The following is a 20,614-nucleotide window of genomic DNA, read 5'->3' as shown; positions in this document are numbered from 1 at the left end:
AGGTACAGAACATTTCCATGACGCCCCCAAAGTTCTCTTTATTCCTCTGCCATTAATCCTTTGGCAACACTGATCTGTTTTCTGTCTCTCTCAATTGCATCCGTCTTTTCTAGAATACCATAGAAATAGAGCCAGACAGCATTTACTCTTTTGTGTCTGGCTTCCTTTGCTCAGCATGGTGGTCATCTGCGTTCATATCCCTTTTTGCTAAGTAGCAGTCCCCTGAATAGTTCACCCATTCCCCTGGTGAAGGTCATTGGGTTTGTCATGTTGGGGCTATTATGAATCAAGCAGCTAGGTATAGTCATGAACAAGGCTTCATGGAGACATACATTTTTCATTCCCTTGGTTAAATTTCCAGGAAAGGAATTGCCGGTTGGTATGGTATGTGTATGTTTCATGTATAAGAAACTCTGAAATGGCGGTCTCAAGTGGTCGTACCATTTTGCATTCCTGAGGATGGGTTAAGAGAGCTCCTGTGGGCTCTCTACATCCTTGTCACTGTTCATTGGTGTCAGTCTTTTTAACTTTAACCCTGTGATGTGATCTCTATCTTTTTGCTTTCATTTGTTTTAAGCTAGTTTTTTTTTTAAAGATTTTATTTATTTATTTGACAGAGAGAGATCACAAGTAGGCAGAAAGGCAGGCAGAGAGGGAGGGGGAAACAGGCTCCCTGCTGAGCAGAGAGCTGATGCAGGGCTTGATCCCAGGTCCCTGAGATTATGACCTGAGCTGAAGGCAGAGGCTTAACCCACTGAGACACCCAGGCGCCCCTAAACTAGTTTTTTTGTTTGTTTGTTTTTTGTTTTTTGTTTTTTAATGAAAAAGGTAATACATTCACATGTTAAAAATGAAAATTGTGCAAACATGGGGCACCTGGGTGGCTCAGTTGGTTAAGCATCGGTCTTTGGCTCAGGTCATCATCCCCGTGTCCCAGGATCAAGCCTCTCATTGGGCCGTTGCTCAGTGGGGAGCCTGCTTCTCCCTCACCCTCTACTGCTCCCCCCGTTTGTGCTTTCTCTAAAAAAAAAAAAAAAAGAAAAGAAAGAAAGAAAAAGAAAATTGCACAAGTAACATATAATGAAAAATAAGCCTTCCTCCTACCCTAGGTCCATCACATCTCGCTCGATGGAACTTTTAAACAAATTCTTGTATATATTTCCAGCACTTAAACATATGCGCACACATACACACTGCTAGGGACTGAATTGTGTTCTCCCCAAATTCATTATGTTGAAGTCCTGTTGTCGCAAGGCGATCATATTTCAAGATAGGACCTTTAAGGAGTAATTAAGGTTAAATGAGGTCATAGGGTGGGGTCTTGATTTAAGTGTCCTTAAGAGAAGAGGCACAAAGACCTCACTCCCTGCCTCCTGCCACCCCAACAGGAGCACGCGGTGAGAAGGCGGCTCCCTGCAAGCCAGGAAGAGAGCTCTCACCAGAACCCAATTATTCTGGCTCTCACATCTCCGACGTGCGGCCTCCAGAACCATGAGAAAATCATTTTCTGTGGTTTCAGCCATGTGGCTGATAGTGCTTTGTGATGGCAGCCCAAGCTGGCTAATACACACACACAAATATCAATGCACAAACCACGCAGGAAACCGTTAAAGATGCTCTTAGGCCTCCTGCTCTTTCCCCCTTGGGATCTAAGGGTTGTCTCTCTACCAGCAGATCTGCCTCATTCTCTTGAGGGTTGATCCAGCTATGTGGCTGTCCCATGAGAGGTTTGACTTGTGTCCTGATGCCGGACCTTTAGGATGTTTCCAGGCTTCGTGACTCTACACAGTGACTGTCTTCCTGTACATGTCTTGACCAGCAGCATGTGGGAAGTGTCTCTGTAGGACAGATTTCTGAAAGCAGAATCCTATCAGTATTTAAATAGGCTGTAATATCTCTTTTACTTAAAAATAATCCTCCCTTAATAAGTTCGTTCTCCATCACTGCCACTGCATCACCACTCTCCTCCCTTTGCGGCCAAACTTTCAAAAAATAGCTCTCTACACCAGGGCTCACTTTTCCCCATCTCCCTTCTGTGACACTACCCTCTTCAGGCTGGTTTCTGCTCCACGTCTCCCCACCACTACACACTGAGTCTTCATTGCTGCAATAGAAAGGCTCCCTGCCTACACATTCAAAGGACATTTCTCCGGAATCCCAACTGCATTGACAGTTGACTCTTCCATCAGCATCAGACTACTGTAATCTTCTCGATTTCTTCCTTCTTGACGTCTTTTTTCTTCTCTGTCTCTTGACACTTCATGCTTCTCTACCTGTCCTTAAATACTGAAGTTACCTGGAGCTTAAGTCTAGATTTACTTTTTTTTTTTCCTTCTGTTCTCCTCCTCCCATCATCACTTTCATTACCATGGTTTCAATGGTCATCTGTATACTCGTGATTCCCAATTGTGTATGTCCAGCCTAAATTTCTCCTCTGGAGGCCAGATTCATATAGCCAGCTGCCTCTTGGATATCTCCACTTGTGTTTCATGGATATCTCAAATATCATATGCCCCTAATTGCATTCCTGCTCCTCCCTTTCATCGAAACTCCTTCCCCTGAATTCCCCACCTTGATAAATTGGCACCCTCATGTACTCCACTTCCTTCACACCCACACCCAACCACTACAAAGCCCCTTTAAATTCTTCTTATTTTTTTTAAAGGTCTTATTTATCTATTTCAGAGCATGCAAGAGTGAGCAAGTGCAAGTGGGGACGGGGAGGGGCAGAAGGAGAGGGAGAAGGAGGCTGCCGAATGAGCAGGAAATCCGATTCGGGGCTCGATCCCAGGACCCCAGGTTCATGACCTGAGCTGAAGGCAGATGCCCAGCTGACTGAGCCACCCAGGTGTCCCTTGAATTCCATTTGTTAAACATGTCACAAATGTATCCACCTCTCCTTATCTCCAGTGCTGCCATCTTGGTTTAAACAACTTTCCTTTCTTCCTTCCTTCCTTTCTTCCTTCCTTCCTTCCATTTCTTTCTCTCTCTCTCTCTTTCCTTTTTTCTCTCTCTCTCTTTCTTTCTTTCTAGTGCGCACACAGAAGTGGGGAGGGGGCAGAGGAAGAGGAGAATCTCAAGCAGGCTCCCTGCTGAGCATGGACCCCCCCCCCCCAATTCTGATGCGGGGCTCCATCTCCTCCATCTCAAGACAGCAAAATCATGACCTGAGCTGAAATCAAGAGTCTGATGCTCAACTCACTGAGCCACAAAGGTGCCCTGCCATCCTCATTTCTCACCTGGATGCTTGAAATAGCCTTTTACCTGGATCCTAGTGTCTACTCTGACCCTGTCAAATCTATTCCCCTTGAATGCAGCAGAATTATCTTTTCAAGTGCAAATCTGATATGTCATCCCACTGTTATAATCCTGCCATGCCTCTCCATTGTCCTTGAGTGAAGCTCCAAGATTCTTCCTGACTTGGACCCTGCCTCCCCTCCCAGGGTCAGTTCACTCTCTTTCCTTCTCACATAGCAGGCTTATTTTAGAACCTGAACTTGCTCTGTGCTCTCTGTCTCAGCTTTTCACCCACATTGTCATTACTGCCTCAGAGCCTGACCAGCTTCTCTTCTTCATCAAAACACATCTCGCAGGGTGCCTCAGTGGCTCAGTCATTTGAGCATCCAACTCTTGATTTCCACTGGGTCATGGTCTCAGGGTCGTGGATTCGAGTCCCACATAGGGCTCCACTCAACACAGAATCTGCTTGGGATTCTCTCCCTCTGCCTCTCCGCCCCCGACCCCAACTGACCTTGCACAAATGCATGTGCACGCTCTCTCTCCCTCTCTCAAATAAATAAATAAATAAATAAAATCTTTTAAAAAAGAAAACCACATCTCTCTGCAGAAGACCCACGTGACTACCCATTGTAGTTTAGACAGCACTCTTGTAATTCATGGTTCTTCTCCCAGATGGAACTTACTTCCATTACAATAAATTATTTGTATTCATCTTCTGTTTAATGCCTGACTTTTATACTACAATTACAAGCTCCAGGAGCATAAGGACATTATAGATCTCAGGACTCAATAAATGCTTTCTATAAAGGGTCAGATAGTATAAATTTGGGGCTTTAGCTTTGTGGTCTCTGGCCACTACTCATGTCTGCTGTGGAAGCATGAAATCAGCCACAGACAACAGATAAACAAATGAGCGTGGCTGTGTTCTAATAAAACTTTATTTATAAAAACAGACAGTGGGCCAGATTTGGCTTGTAAGCCATAGTTTGTCCGCCCTGATCTATATATTAGTGACCACTGTGCTCTGAGCTGACCCTGTTATAGTATTTTCTATATGCTAGACACTGCTCTAAGTGCTTTCCATGCATTCATTTGTTTAATATGTTGAATGACCTCATGAAGGAGATACTCTTAGTGTCCCCACTTACAGATGAGACAGGCACTCAGAGCTTACGGTAACCTACCCAAGCACACTTAGCCACTAAGTTAAATTTGTACGTAGGCAATCTGGCTGGGGAGTCTGTGCTCTTAATCCTCTCAGTGGATAAATGAATGTGTGAACAAACAAGGAATCAAACGAGACTGGGCTATGAAGATCTTCAAAAAGTATAAAATACTACAGAATGTTGTTACAGATTTCTTGCAGCAAAAGTTCCCCTTCAGTTAGAACAGAGGCTCTACCAACCAGGATGCTATGAGCAACCCCCCTCACCCTGAGTCCCCACCCCCAGGTCTGCAGGATCCAGACCTTGGCTAGCTGAGCAAGGCCAACCTCCTCATTGCTCTGTTGCCATGGACTCTTCTCAAGGGCAATTCCCAGAGGTCATCTGGAATTCCCACCCCTTACTATGGCACCTTTTGCTTAATTGTCCCTACCTTTGTCCAATCTCTGAGTTTCTCCCTTAGCTGAGAAGCAGCAAGGAGATGCATTAAGACACTGGGTTTCTGTGTCACATAGAACATACTTGAATTCCGCTTCTTGAGCTTCAGTTGTTATGTCTGTAATGTGGGGCAGCCAAAATCACACAGGCTTTGAGTTCAGATGAAGCTAAATTCAAATCCTATGCTTGCTCCCTACTAGTTATATAACCTTACGTACACCATTTAATTCAAGGTCACATGCCACTTAAATTTTCAGAACATTTCAGGAAATTGGCATAGGGCTAGCAAGCCTTTCCCCTCCCCAATATAAAGACATTAATATATTTTTTAAAAATCTAACATTAATCATCACCATTTTTAAAAAAGATTTTATTTGTTTATTTGACAGAGACAGTGAGAGAGGGAACCCAAGCAGGGGGAGTGGGAGAGGGAGAAGCAGGCTTCCCGCTGAGCAGGGAGCCCGATGTGGGGCTCCATCCCAGGACCCTGGGATTCAGACCTGAGCTGAAGGCAGACACTTAACAACTGAGCCACCCAGGCACCCCATCACGATTGTTTTATAAATGAAAATACTCCCTCCCCCGGCCCCCAAATGAGGAAGGATATAATCTGCAAATGATAAACTCACAACAGCATCCTTGTTTCTCTTTACCCATTTCCAACATTTGGAAATGGGCGGTACCCCTAAGCCTCATTTATCTGATCGGTAAAAGGAGATAGTAATACACACCTGTGCTTGCATGCACTAAGCTAGTTGTCGTGCCCAGCACAAAGCAGGGGCTGTTAGCCCCCTCTCCTGGCCTTTCCCTGGAGCCGGTTTTGCCTTCACTCCATCTCCTCTTACTCAATTTCCTTCCCTCCTTTTTTTGACTCTGCTCTAGGAGCTGAGAGATTGGGGGGACCAGAAAGAGCCACTGCATCAGATTTCAAAGGACTTTATTGGGGGCCAGGGACAGGGGGGTGCTTGTTGACATGCAAGGACCCTAGCCTCAGTGGGAAGGACCAAGAGGGAAGAAAACTCACTCCATCCAACAGGACGTAGGGGCCCGTTTGACTGGAGTGCTCTCTGGCCAAGCAGGGAGTGGGGCCCCAGCTGGAGGGCAAGGTCTGAGGGGGAGATTTTACTATCTCTGGAAACAAAAGGACTTTTGTGTGTTGTGATATCTGGGTGGGGCGGGGTGGGGAGAGAGGAAATGGTTTATGGGAATGAGAATGAGATTCTACAGGGAGTGTGGGGGAGAAAGAGACAGATAGACAGGCAGACACATGGAGTGATAGAGGAAAAAGCCCAGAAGAAGACAGTCCCGTCCCCCCACCCCACCCCACCCCTGCCGGCCAGCTCTGGTTTTGCACTCTCCGTCCAGATGCTCCGAGAGGGATCCAACTGCCTACAAGGGCTATCAGGGCCTGTGCTCCAACCTGGGTGCTGCTGGGGACAAGTTGTTGTGGCTCTTAGTAGGTCATACCCCTTGGCAGAGCCTCAGTGTACCCATCTCTAAAAGGGGGGTCCTGAATCCACAGGTCAATTTCAATTGGTTTTTTTTTTAAAGCTTGGACCTGAGACGTTCCCAACAGGGAGCAAACCACAAGTCCTCGAAGTCTAGCTATTATTGGGTGAATGAAAGTGGGTTTCAGGCTAAAGATTATTTAATAAATCCCCTTCGCTGGATGGACAAAGACATGTGGGTTTGGGACCCAAGAGTGGGCTCCAACCAGCTCTGGCTCTCTGAGCAGAGTCCATGAAAGAGGAAGGCCTCTTTCCCAGAAACCGGGGAGGAGAACGCTGGTAGAAGAAAGAAAGAAGGCCAGGAGGTTGCTTCTTCTGACGCATGCTGGACCTTTCAGGAATGGAAGGAATCAGGAGGGAAAATTCAGATCAGTGGAGAGAGCTCAGTAATGTCCTTTACAAAAGCAATTATGCTTTCATCTGGACTTTGGGGAGGGAGCCTTTAGGGGAGGGCCAGCGCCTCCCCCCCCCCCCCCCAGAGCCTGGGGAAAAGTTAGACCCACAGGAGCTGATTGGATTTGAGTCTGGAGAAGCACATGTTGCTACTACAGGTGCCTTGGTAACTTGGGGGGCAGGCAGAACATGGCCTTCCCATCTTGTATGGTGCCTCGCCAATCCAGTTGCCTCTGGAAGAGAAAAGGTACGGAGGAGACAGCGACAGAGGAGAGTTAATGTGGGCAGCCTTCAGACACGTTTCCAAATCTCAGCACCTCTGCTGACTGGCTATGTGACCTGGGGCAAGTCACACCTGCAAGCCTTAGTTTCTTCATCTAAAACTAATAGAAGACTCCCCTTCTCACAGAGAGGCAGCAAAGATCAGATAATGGGGCCATGTATGCCCATACCTAACACAGTGCCTGGCCAATACATGACTCTTCAGAAAGTGCTGATTTTCTTATTCCTTCCGCCCAACCCAGCCACTTAAGGGGTGCCTGGGTGGCTCAGTGGGTTAAGCCTCTGCCTTCAGCTCAGGTCATGATCTCGGGGTCCTGGGATTGAGCCCCAGTCCTGGGATCAAGCCCCACATCGGGCTCTCTGCTCAGCAGGGAGCCTGCTTCCTCCTCTCTCCGCCTGCCTCTCTGCCTACTTGTGATCTCTGTCAAATAAATAAATAAATAAAATCTTAAAAAAAAAAGTATGCATTTCTGGTTTTACATGGGGTTCGTTCACTTATTCATTCAACAAACACTTCCAGAGCAGCTATCGAGCATTGGGACTTGTGCCAGATTCTGTGAGTGCAGAGTTTTCAAAAGGTGCTCCCAGAAGTTTGGAGGCAGGGAATGTGGGATGTGGAAACACCTGGGGGGATTGGAATAAAAGTCAATCTTTTTTTGTTGTTCAATTAAACCACTTAGAAAAAAGCTTTGCTTAAAGAAGGAAAAGAAGGTTGAAATCACTGTAGTAAAAGGATACAGAAATGAATCAGGTCTATTTCCCACCGTCAAAGAGTTTATAACCCAATTATATCGCCAGCCACCATTTACTGAGCATGTACTATGGACAACTATGTCCTGGGATCCTCTGTGAGACAGGTAGGATCAGCCTTATTTTAAAAGAGGATATGGAGGTCCATAGAGGGGGAAATGCTTTATCCGTAGTCCTCATATACACATGGACACACTGTATACACACGGGACACCACACCCAGATCTGGTCATAGCAGGAAACACCGCTATGTAATCTGCCGTCATGAGCCCGGGGGGGTTACCTGGGTCAGATCACTTACTTTTCTCAACAATTCAGTGAGTAGGTATTATTTTATCCCCATTTTGCAGATGAAGGAACAGGCATGTAGAAGTTAAATCACAAATTTGAACCCTAACAGTCTTGACCCCAGAGCATAAAAATCTTAACAACTATAGTGTTAATATTCAGTGCTGCAAAAATTCTGTGTATCAGCAAATTGAAACAGTCCCTTAAGCTATTGTAATGCAGTTTGCTTTGTATTTTTGTGTCTGATAAAGCTGGGCTCTATACTTTGTTAATTGATGTCAACCATTAACAAATAAATAGCTGAGAATTTGTGTTCAGGCTACCAGTGATTTCTAGAACTTCGGAATAGTATAGCAGACAGAGCATAGACTTGACATCAAGACTTGTGTTTCGAACAGCTCTGCCACCTCCTGGCTTTGTGATTTTTGTATATTACTTAACCTCTCTGGTCCTCAATTTCTTCTTCTTCTTCTTTTTTTTTTTAAAGATTTTATTTATTTATTTATTTGACAGACAGAGATCACAAGCAGGCAGAGAGGCAGGCAGAGAGAGAGGAGGAAGCAGGCTCCCTGCTGAGCAGAGAGCCCAATGCGGGGCTCGATCCCAGGACCCTGAGATCATGACCTGAGCCGAAGGCAGCGGCTTAACCCACTGAGCCACCCAGGCGCCCCTCAATTTCTTCTTAAAAAAGAAAAATATTTTCCCAGGATCCCTCCCTTTTTCCTTCCTTCTTTCTTTTTCATCTCTTCAATGAGGTGAAAATATTTTGTAAATGGTCAAGGGCTACTTGAAAGTAAAAGGTGCCATCAGCATTTAATTTTGAAATTCTAAATATCATGTTTACTTAGAATTTGTTCTTGTTTTTATATGCAAATCTGTAATGTTGGCAAGTCTGTATACTGTACGTTGGCTGGGAACTTCCATCCTTCTTTCTCCATGTTTCCAAGAGACTTGCCTACGAAGGGCACTCGGGACCCACTCCCACAAAGCTGATTGGAGAGTCTGAAGGAAGGAGCTGAGTATGCTCGTTCTGTCTCTCCTTTTCTTTCCCTTTGGGATCTGCCTGGGTAGGGGACACACGTGTTCCTGATTGCTCTACTTCCTATGACAAGCTTGGAGGGGCTAGCTGGCCTTGTTGGAAGAGGACTGGGGCTGTCATGTGTGGCCAGGCAGTGGGTAAGCAGATCTAATTCAAGAGTGAGATATTTGCAAGCCCACTTGTCCGTCGTGTCTAAACCATATTCTCTAGTATTGACTTCATCCTAGAGGCTGCCTATCCACCTGCCTTGGTCCTCTACCTCCCAAGCACTTTTGCAATTAAAGAAAAAGAATTATTTGGGTAAAGAAAAAGAATTATTGGGGGTGTCTGGGTGGCTTAGTGGGTTAAAACCTCTGCCTTCGGCTCAGGTCATGATCCCAGGGTCCTGGGATCAAGTCCCACTTCTGGCTCTCTGCTCGGCAGGGAGCCTGCTTCCTCCTCTCTCTCTCTCCCTGTCCTCTCTGCCTACTTGTGATCTCCATCTGTCAAATAAATAAATAAAATCTTTTAAAAAAAGAATTATTAATTGACTACCAGATTGTATGGTATTGAGGTTACTTAGAATGGAAGAAGGCAGGGTGTCCTGGGAGTCTTCCTTTTCTTGGAATTCTGCCCATTCCTCTAAGGGTCCATCCCCCTGCCACCACAGCCCCCTACCTCCATGCTGTACTTACTTAATGGCATAGTTGCAGACCAGGTACACTGCGTGACGCCAGGTGCTGCCCCAGACGTTGATGCTGCCACAGGTGTGGATGGCACAGCCCAGCCGATTGGAAGATGCCCACACCATCTGAGGAAGGACAATGACAAGGAGGCTTTGAGGAGGACGTAGAGAGACCCAAGCTCCTTGGGATTCAGAGGCTCCTGGACAAGGTCAGGGTAAGTGAGGTCTTTCTGGGGGAGGCAATCTGCCTGTTCTAGTATTCCTGAAGACACATTGTTCTGCGTTGTTTCTCAAGCTTTTTTGTTTTTGACTACAACCAACAGTAAGGCATGAATTTTAGATTGTTACTCAGTGCACAACATGCACACACAGTTGAGACAAAAGTTTTATGAACCAACACTTAATTTTTGCATACGTGATATATGCTATTATTTTCTATACTGTTCTATTACTTTTTTCCTCCTTTTTTTCCCTAGCAACCACTGGGAAATCATTATTCTGTTGGAGGTTAAAACACAAACTTTGGAGTTAGACAGCCTTGGATTAGAATCTCTATATCACTAGGATGTGACTTTGACCGAGTCAAATAACCATGCCATGCCCCACTTGCTTCTTTGGTAAGATGAAAGTAATAGTATCTCCTGGGACCTCAGGAAGGACACTTGCTTTAGGCCTCACAGTTCCTAGAGGGTCTCCAATGTAGTTTTTTGACTGTAACTCCACATGAGTCACAAAGAGATGGACAGACTGAAAGAAAATATTTGTCTTACACTGGGAAGTTTCGGGCCCATTTCCTGCAACATTATATCATGTTATATATATTTTTTAAGAGTATATTTATTTATTTGACAGACAGAGATCACAAGTAGGCAGAGAGGCAGGCAGAGAGAGAAGAAGGGAAGCAGGCTCCCCACTGGGCAGAGAGCCTGTTGCAAGGCTCAATCCCAGGACGCTGGGATCACGACCCGAGCCAAAGGCAGAGGCTTTAACCCACTGAGCTACCCAGGCGCCCCCATGTTATACATTTTTTGTGTAACGAGTGGTAACATATTCAATATGAACACTCAAAATATACTACAATTTTTGTCATTTTATTTTAGCACTTCCTTTTTTTAAGATAGTGGGATCCTAGGGGTGCCCGTGTGGCTCAGTGAGTTAAATGTCTGACTCTTGATCTTGGCTCGAGTCTTGATCTCAGGGCTATGAGTTCAGGCCCCACATTGGGCTCCATGCTGGGTGTGGAGCCTACTTAAAATGATGATGATGATGATGATGATGATGATGATGATGGTGATAATAATATCCTTAGAAGACAGAAAATACTAGAAAATGTTTGGAGCTATTGAATTCAGAAGCATTCTTGATTTGTCAGACCACACATCTCCATTTTGGAGGTCAAACAATCTGGTCTGCCCACCTTAGACACTCAAAACAAGATCCAGTCAGCTCAACTCAGTCTACACACAACTTTCCAGGACTACACTTATTGTGTGAAAGGAGGTCCATAGGGCCTCTGTTCTATCATTTCTGTTCCACCACATTCTCTGTCTTCTAAGCTAGCAGGATTTGTTCTCTCTCAGCCGTTCATCCCACAGAGGGGTACCTGGGTATAGTGGGAGCAGACTGGACCACTGCAGCGCCAGGGGCAGCGCGGCCGACAGTCCCTGGGGGCCGGAAACGAGTAATGGCGCTTCTCCTCAGACCAAGACTTCACGAGGTCCACCACTGAGCGGTACCTGGGGAGAGAGAGAAGATGGAAGACCCCTGCCTGGGAGTGGAGAAGGTGCTCTACCACCACCTTGTTCGGTGATTTTGTGGAGTAATTGAGAGAAGGAAGGGCAGAAGGTCACTCACCGGCCAGAGTGGATGGAGAGGTTCTGGCCCACGTATCTTGTCAGCTGGGAGGGTCCGTGGGCCCAGATACACTGGGTGGCCCAGGCCTCAGCGGACCTGGCCAGCCGCTCGTCCCAGACCTGGGGAGAGAAAGGCCTTGAGATTCCCCAGGGGGACAACCCCCATCATCCCAGCTGTGTCCAGAGACACGCGTTTCCCTGGTGCCCCTCGTCGTCCTCCATCTCCTTGAAACCCTGCACCGAATCCACTCAACAGCTTAGAACACTTGGAGTCAGAGAAGGCCTAGGACATCCAAGTCCACACCAGAGCCAAGACCCACAGCCAGACCTCTGACTCCTCTTCCGGCACCCTTTCCCCCCATATGGGACTTCCGGTTGGGGGTTCTCTGCTCTGAGCGTGTCCCAGACTCTTGGTCCAGCAGTTAGCAGGCCCTAGAAGCGGCTGAGCCCAGGGTGATGGGGAGGGAACTGGCTTTTTATCATATTTATTGTATTCTTAAAACAAATTTCTTTTGACATTAAATATTTGAATTCAAAAATTTTTTTTTCTGAATAGTGAAAACAGGCACAACTATAATATATGAGATTCCCCAGAGAAAGAAAAGTGGAAAGTCTGTCATCTCAGTCCCATCCTTGGTCCCCCAGCCATCCTGCCTCCTAGAGGCGACCATCACTGTGACTTTTGGAGTCCTCTTCCAGAAATATTCTATAGCTGTGCAAATATATACGTACATATATATACATATATATATATAATGTATATACACACACACATACACAAACACATGTAATTATATAAGTATATATAATTGTATATAATTAAGTGTACATAAGTATATTATATATATATTTATTTATTTTACAAAGGCAGCCGGCCAGACATTCTATCAGGCCTCTTGCTGTTTTCATTCAACCAAAGAGGTTATCTTACTGGTTATTTCACATCAGCACATAGAGAATACCCTCCTCACCCCTCCTAACAGCTTCATAATTGTCCAGTGTGTGAATGCCCCAAACTGTATAACTTGAAAAAGCATCACTTTAAAAAAAAGACCAGTTTCCTTCCACTCTGACTTCCTGGGATTCTCTGAGATATTAGTCATTCATTTGTCTTATTTGTTCATTCAGCAAATATTGAACAATATTTCCAGGCGCCGGGGACTCCCAGTCTAGCAAGGAGATGAGACAGTAAATAATCATTACAACCCTGGTGGCTGTGAGAACGTGAAACAGGGACTGGACCTTTTGGGGAGGCTGTGGGAGAGAAAGCGTTCCTTGAGCAAAGGGTACTTAGTCAGACCTGCATCACACCCGCATTCACTGACCCTACTGGGGTCCAAAGGGGAGATACTTAGCTCTCTCTGTCCCACCATGCACGCAATAAATAAAGACTTGTCGGGATGAGTGCCTTGCACACACAAGAAATGCATCGTTGTTTGAAAAATGAAGGACCTTCCATGTGCCAATCACTGTGCTAATGAGTGAATGAGTCCTTCAATGTGCAAGTTAATAACCTTCCACCTTTAGCTGCCTGCCATTCTGGCTCCTATCCCCGCCCCTCCCCAACACCTATTCCTCCTTGACATTATATTATCCAGATCTTGTGTTGTGGATTTGTTTTCTATCATCCCCACGAGGGAAGACACGCGTCCATCCTGTTCTCAGCAGAGCCCACGAGGCTTTGCACGGTACCGGGCTCCGAGCAGCAGCCAGTACCTAAGTGAATGGACACATAGCAAAAGCATAGGAATTTTCAGGCTGTGGAGTAGCACATATTTGCCTTAGAGGAGGTGGACTGACAATCTCTTTCCCTAAAGAGATCTGTGGGTGGGCTAGAAGCCTATCTCTCCAGGCTGATTTGGGACAAAGGTCCTGGGGGAGGGACTGCGATAACGAGAAAGTTCCCCTCCTCCACTCCCAGAGTCTGGCTTCTGGGGGACTGGGGTGACAGCTACTGGCCCTGTCTCTTTAAGGGAACACATCTCAGCTTCTGTAGCTGGTCAGCTGCCCATTTTCCTGAGCTTGAGACTCCAGGTGCCAGTCCCCAAACTCTGCCTCCACAGGCTTGCTAAGTGTCCATCAGACCCCTAAAGCAAAGAGACAATAGCACCGAAAGCTCCAGCCACCAACCTCCTGCAGGTCCCCAGCAGGGAGCCCAAATCCTTGGGGGGGGGTGGTTATTGTATCTGTTAAGACCACAACAAGCACAGCTGGGTTAGAATCCCAGCTGGATGACCTTTAGCAAATTAAATCTCTGTATCTCAATTTCTTTATCGGAAAATAGAGATGACAATCCCCACCTCGAAGGAAGAGGAGTGCCTCAGGACTGTGTGTAGGTTATAGCTAGACACACAGTGGATTGTCCATACCTAGCAGCCTACTGACCCTGCTTCCAGGGAGGACCCGTGCAACCGCCTTTGTTTTCTCATCCATAAAATGGGTAGACTAATTCCTGGCCTTTCAGCAGGACCCAGACACCCAGATACTGATTAGTGGGGCCAGGCTGGCAAATGGTCCAGCACTTCCGGAACACGCTGAGTTGACTGGCATTGGCTGGGCACAGGGGAGGGCGTGAGAACTCACCATATACTCCATGTTGGCCGCGGGTGGGTGCACACTGGCCCGGATGTGGTTGTGAAAATCCAGTAGGGCACTCATGTCCCCGGCAGAGATGTGCCGCTTCCGCCGGTACCGGGGCACCCCAAGGCCACTCAGGGGCCGCACTGCTGTCCCCTCGGTCCAGGCCAGTGCCACGGTGGCATTGGGCATCAAGGCATTCACTGTCTGGCCTGCCCAGAAGAGTAGGCCTGCCAGGCCCACAGTGCTGGGCAGCAAGGGCATAGCTGGCTGGAAGGGTCACACGTCACCTCGTGCAGTCAGAGCTGGCTGCCTGGAGGGGGTGGGCATGAGGGCACCAAACCCTGAGTGTTCTCCAGCATTGCCACCCCAAGGATGCTTACCCCTGGGAACTTGGCAAAGATCTCCTGACTCAGCTCTAGTCCTGGTGCCCAACACCCCGTCCTTCCCGCCCCGGTGCACTCAGTGAATTGGGTGATGGAAGGAAATGCCTGGACAGTAACTAATCTGGATCAGGCCATGGGATGCAGATGGGGCCACCACTTCAAAGCCAGGACACCATCCCACCAGCCCATGAGACAGACACCAGTCCTCTCCAGCTTGGGCACTCTCTTCTGCAAGCGGGCTCTGTCAATGCCCTCAGAGGGGCAGGGCCAACCTTCCTTGGGGTGGAGTGCAGGGCCCTCTGGTCCCTGAGTTGCTGCGTTTTGGGAGTTGAGAGTGAGACACAGGAAGAGCCAGATGGCAGAGGATGAAAGAGGAAAAGAAGAAGAGAAGCAGAAAGGGAATAATGAGAGAGACCAAAAAGTCATCTGAAAAAAAAGGTACAGAGAACAGGGATGATGGAAACTGAAAGGTGGAAAGATAAGGAGAGAGTGGGAGACAGTGAAGGGGAAAAAGAAGGAACGTGGGAGAGACAGAGGCAGAGGGAGAGAGGGGAAAAAAAAAAAAAAAAGCCAGGGGAAGGAAGGACAGAGAAGACAGGGAGAAACAGAGCTGAAGAGAAGAGAGCCAGAGACCAGAGTGCGGGAGACCAGACAGCCGCTTCCCTTCCCGGGGGCGCGTACCCAGGCCGGGCTGCCCAGGTGGATGGCAGCAGTCTCCGAGGACCCGGGGAACGCTGCAGACACCCTGGCCCGCCTGGCAGCGCAGCGACTTTAATGGTCCCCTGGGAGCTGATGGCATCTGCCCCCTCCCCTTGCATCCAGGCCAGACTTGGACCGAGGCTCCGCCTGCCCATCTGTGGGCTTTCCCCTCCCACCCTCTGGCACCTCTGCCTGTCCCTCTTCCACCTGGGATGTGCTGGGCTGGGGCTGAGCCTCTGGCTGGGATAGGGATATGGCAATGGCAGGGACTCCAGGAGGAAATACCACCCCTCCATCTCGGACACCCGAGAGGCAGAGGCTTTTCTCTGCCTTCCAGAGCCCAGCAGGGAGGCCGCCTTGCTTCTGGAGAATATTCTTGGACTGTTTTCCCTATAAAGCCGTCCAGCCTCAGAGTAGGTGATTAACTTGGCCCCATCTAACGAGCACCTACTATGTGCCAGGCCTGGGCTGAGTGCTTTACACACACACAAGCTCAGCCAACCCTGAGAAGCAGATACGATAGCTCCCCATTGAACAGATGAGAAAACTGAGTCCGGGAGATGAAGGGACAAGCCCCCAGCCAAGCCAGCTTGTCTGCAATAGAGACAGGATTCGAATACAAGTCTGACCCCTGAGCACTGTTAGTATGTAAAAAAGGTGCTGTTTTCATGACCAAACCAGTATCCATGCAAAGGGAGAAGCCTAGGAGGGTAGTCGTGACCCTGCTGCTCAAACACTGCACCCGGTAGCCTAATCAATTAAGTGCCAGATCTGGGTTCAAGTCCCCATGATTTCACTGGCTAACTGGGTGCCCTTGAACAAGTTACTCAGTCATTTTCTGTCTCATCTGTAAAATGGGAGTAATAATGGTACCTATCTCAGAGCACTGTTAGGAGGATTAAACAAAGTAACACTTGTGGAGCCCGTACAACCGTGCCTGGCACTCAGTGTGTGTAATTGTATGTGTGCGTGTGCGTGTGTGTGTCTGTACAGATACACGCATGAGCCTGCAGGTGTCTATTCGTGTGTTTGCACATTGTGTGTTGTTAACGCCCCTTCGGTCTCTGAGCTGCTTATTTCTAGGTTAAGAAAGACTGTATCTCTCTTGTCTGATTACTTGCATTCTTCACAAGCAACAAGCAATACTTCCGTAACAGACTTAGAACGATGTTATATAAAAATCCGGAAGTGGGAGCATTAGTAAGCCTTCAGCCCCCTCTTCCAGTGACCCCTGAGAATCCCCAGGCAGCACCCAGCCTCAGGTGCCGGTGAGCCAGGGGGCCGTGAAGGGCTGCAGGCTGGGGTTCTCCCCAGACACATGGAATTCCCACCCTGGGCAGCAACCCAACCCCAGCCTCCCGGCCCAGACAGTGCCGGCTGCCAAAGCACACACCATCCTGCTGGACGCCGGGGAAGGGGGGGCAGGCAGAGGCAGTGAGGGGTGGGGTGCCGACCCTGACCTGGACAGGCCTTTACCACCATGCCAGAAGGACAAGGATGCTTGGCTCCAGAGTGCTGGGTGTCCAGAGGTAAGGCCCTATCCCTCTCGGGGCCTCAGATGTCCCAGGAGAGAAACTGGCCTCAGGGCTTCTGTGCCTATGGCAGGCTGGGACCTGCGGCACCCAGAGGGAACTCTGAAGCCCAAGGGGAGGCATGCACGAACAGTCTGAGCTCTTACAAACCCAGAAGTGCCCACAATTATGCCCCACTCTGTCAGCAAGCTCAGCGGAGCTTCCCCCACTTGTACAGGTGCAGACTTCCCATCCGTGGACGTGGTTCAGTCCACTGCACAGCTGTGGATACTGAGGCACAGGGAGCCTCAGGGACTTGTTCTGGGGCTGGGAGCTTGTTGGTGTGGCCACTGGGGTCCACAGAGAACAACCTCACCCGCTTACAGAATGCATGTGCCTTGTGTGTGCACACACCACGCACCCGTACACGCACGCCCTCACACAAGCACATCTTCCTCCTACAAAGCACAGAGACAGCTCATTCTGCCAGCCCCGTAGATCCCTTCTACCGTGCACCCTCGGGTGCCCTCACAGGCATATACAGGAACTCACCCTTTACACATTTAATCCTCTGAAAACATAGAAGCTGGATGGATTTGCTCCTATCTCAGCGCCCAGTGTTATTTTAAGCCCTTACCTGGAAGAGCTCACTGAATCTTCAGAAAACCTCTATCAGGTTGGGACTATAACTGTCAACCTATCCATTTTCACATACATGAGGGAACTAAGGGGAAACACATGAGTCATTTTCTGGGGTCACATAGCCAGTGGGGTGGCGCCGGTGGGATGTGCACCCAGGCAGGCTGCTCATGCTGCCTCTGCCCAGAGACAGACAGACAGACAGACAGCTCCACACACAAAATCCCCATCTCCTAGTGCACAGGTTCACGCATCCACAGAGACCCAGACGATGGCCTGGGGTAAAGCACCCAGCAACACCACGGTCGTCCGCTCCACCGGGTGGGAGCTCCTCTGCTGTCCTCCTTGTCTAAATCCGTTTCCAGGTTCACTTGAGCAGGTTACCAACAGATCTGAAGGGTCGGGGGGTGGGGTGGGAAATAACAAGGGATGGCCCAGATTCACGCCCTGAGCTGGAACCTCACTTTAGGGTAGGGACACCGTCTCACCCCTGGATTTTATCACGCTGGGTTCAGCTGTTGCTCCGTCCTCACCCCTGCTGGAATTTCCTCTGTGCTTGGACAAGCAAAAGGGAAATTCTTCCAGAGAGTAGAAGCATTGAGGCAGGATCGCTCAGCTTTGGATCTAGACAGCCTAGGTTCATGGCTGACTATCTGTGTGGCGGTGGGCAAGGTCTTTAACTTTTCTGTGCCTCAGTTTCCTCATCTATAAAATGGGGCTGCCTCATGGCACTGTCGGGAGGATTAAATGAGTTAGTACATCTTCGGACACTGGACACAGTGCCTGGCACAGAGTAAGCAGTCAATGTATGTTCGCCTTAACAATAGCTAACGACAATAGCAGTAACAGTCAATGATTGTTTGGCACGTACAAGGAGCCAGGTGTTAAACGCTTTACGGGCATGATCTTTATGTAAGTCTTGCTCCAATTTCATGGGTTAGGTACCAGAATCCCCATGCTATAGATGAAGAAGAGGAAACTCAGAGAGGTTAAGTAATTTGCCCAAGTTCACAGGGCTAGTTCACAGGGCTAGTTCTGGAAGCTGGGTTCCAGAACCACATCTCTCTGATCCTTACCCTGTAAAGTAGCTTTTGAGTAGAAACTACAGAACAAAAGCCTGGTGTTTGAGGGAGGAGACTGAGAAAGCTGGAAGCTTTTGGGTGATCTGCCAGTTAAGGAAAGAAGTTCAAAGAGGTTAAGTGACTTATCTAAGGTCACATAGCAACTGGCAGACTTGGGAGCCCAGATCTGTGTCATTCCAAATCCAAGGAGGGGAGGGAGGGAGCTGAAGGGAGGGGAGCACACGTGAAAAATAAATGCTCCAGATTCTTCCAAAAGATAAGCCAAGAAAATGCAAGGGATGAAGAGGGAATCAGTAGAAACTTAAAACTTAAAAGATACACATTGTATTTTTGTATACAGAGAAGACTAAACTATAGGGTCTAGGGATATGTACTTGGGCAGTAAAACCGTAAGGAAACACAAAGAAATACGGTAAGTCAGGCTGTGACCAGGGTGGGACATTTGAGGGGTTCCTATTTTTTTTTAATTTTCTATTTTTAGAGAGGGAGAATGGAGGGGAAGGACCTAGAGAGAATCTTAAGCAAGACCCATGTCTGACATGAAGCCCCCAGATGCAGAGACCCCCATCATGGAGCCCAATCTTACAACCTTGAGATCATGACCTGAGCCAACATCAAGATTCGGATGCTTAACAGGCAGAGCCACCCAGGCACCCCAAGGGGCTCCTATTTCTTGATCTGACTGGTCATTACAAGAGGTTTGCCTTATGGGGTCCCCATTGTTTTGTGGGACTTTCTGTACTTGTTTTACTTTACAATAAAAATGTTTTCTTAAAAAATAATAGCCATGGTCATCTACACATGCACAGTGGCATCTCCCATCTGTTACCTACTTCATTAACCATGCATGAGGATTTTAATCTCCTTTAAACAATTGAAGATGTGAGGTTCAAAGGGGGAGTCGACCTGCCCCCAGTCACACAGTAAATAAGTCTGGGAACCGGGACTCAAACCCTGTGGCATGGTGTGTCTCTGCAGCTCAGCAGTGGCTGGATGGCCGGTGGTAATTCCTGGCCCAGCAAGAATTACAGAGTCCTCATGACAGACGCTGAGAAAGTGACTCCTTGGAAAATAAAGCACACTCGGGGCACCGGGGTGGCTTAGTCGTTAAGTATCTGCCTTCAGCTCAGGTCATGATCCCAGGATCCTGGGATCAAGCCCCACATCAGGCATACTGTGTGGCAGGAAGCCTGGTTCTCCCTCTCCCACTTCCCCCTGCTTGTGTTCCTCTCTCGCTGTCTCTCTTTGTCAAATAAACAAATAAACTCTTTAAAATAAATAAATTAATTAAGCACACTCCCCAGCACCTCTGGTCTCCCAGGTCTTTTGCTCCCTCTGCACCAGATGACAGAGTCTCCCTGTTGGCACGTTACCCAGAAGGAGACAGGATGGTCTAGTAGTGAGTGAGGTGCAGAGCCATGGTGTCAGACAGGTGACCGGGCTCTGAGCACTCTCTGAGCCTCAGTCTCCTTCTCTGTAAAATGGGAACAAGGAAGAGGTGCCACCTTATTTGGCTATTATGAGGAATTCAATGAGATATATGTTAGCACACAAAGCAAAATTTGTTCAATGTTAGCCGTTAACCTCCCCCAACACAAACACTGTGAGTGCATTGCCAATCTGCTCATGAACAGGTAAAATGAATTTAAGGTAACAGAAGCTAGAAGTGGCTAGCATGTGGGGTACAGATAGGAGCTTCTACTGAGGGGCTGTATCTGCCTTATATTTTGATCCAAGACACAGGGTGAATGTGTGTCAGAATTCATCTAGTTGCATACTTGAGATGTCAGCACTTAAACTTAAGTTACACCTTAATAAAAAAATTTAGAGTTATATGTGCTTTAAAAAAAAAACAAACCTTTGTTTAAAAGAATTCTTTCAACAAGTATAAAATGAAAATCCTATATAAGAAAAAATACACACCAGCAGAAATATAACATTCTTGTCTCCCCAATAACACATACTTCCTCCCCCGTATACAGGAATAACCCCGCATCCACCCACCCAAACCCCAACACTCTACACACGTAGCCAAAGACCCCAACACCAACACAGACAAAAGTCACCATCCAACAGAGCAGACACGTCTGCATTTCACTCAA

General features: G+C 47.8%; 1 protein-coding gene across 1 annotated transcript; it reads right to left on the bottom strand.

The window, feature by feature from the left end:
* Nucleotides 1–6,713: 6,713 nt before the first annotated feature.
* On the bottom strand, nucleotides 6,714–14,459 carry R3HDML (R3H domain containing like). Its single transcript, XM_047745487.1, has 5 exons — nucleotides 14,202–14,459; nucleotides 11,620–11,738; nucleotides 11,369–11,501; nucleotides 9,776–9,891; nucleotides 6,714–6,975 (listed from the first exon to the last, which is right to left on the bottom strand). Exons 1-5 carry the CDS (start codon nucleotides 14,457–14,459, stop codon nucleotides 6,843–6,845), a joined length of 759 nt encoding a protein of 252 aa, XP_047601443.1. The 3' UTR covers nucleotides 6,714–6,842.
* Nucleotides 14,460–20,614: the final 6,155 nt, after the last annotated feature.

This window comes from Lutra lutra, chromosome 9 (assembly GCF_902655055.1).
Source record: "Lutra lutra chromosome 9, mLutLut1.2, whole genome shotgun sequence".
Taxonomy (NCBI): Eukaryota; Metazoa; Chordata; class Mammalia; order Carnivora; family Mustelidae; genus Lutra; species Lutra lutra.
Note: the sequence above shows the minus strand (reverse complement) of the source record. Positions and strands in the feature narration are given on the sequence as shown.

What these genes read in the sequence shown, in the direction of transcription:
- R3HDML (XM_047745487.1), bottom strand. Translation starts at nt 14,459, where the DNA reads ATGCCCTTGCTGCCCAGCACTGTGGGCCTGGCAGGCCTACTCTTCTGG. An exon ending in CTCTCCATCCACTCTGGCCG is followed by an intron (nt 11,502 to 11,619) that starts GTGAGTGACCTT and finishes CTCTCTCCCCAG; the next exon opens with GTACCGCTCAGTGGTGGACC. An exon ending in TCTGCTCCCACTATACCCAG is followed by an intron (nt 9,892 to 11,368) that starts GTACCCCTCTGT and finishes GTCCTTCCTCAG; the next exon opens with ATGGTGTGGGCATCTTCCAA.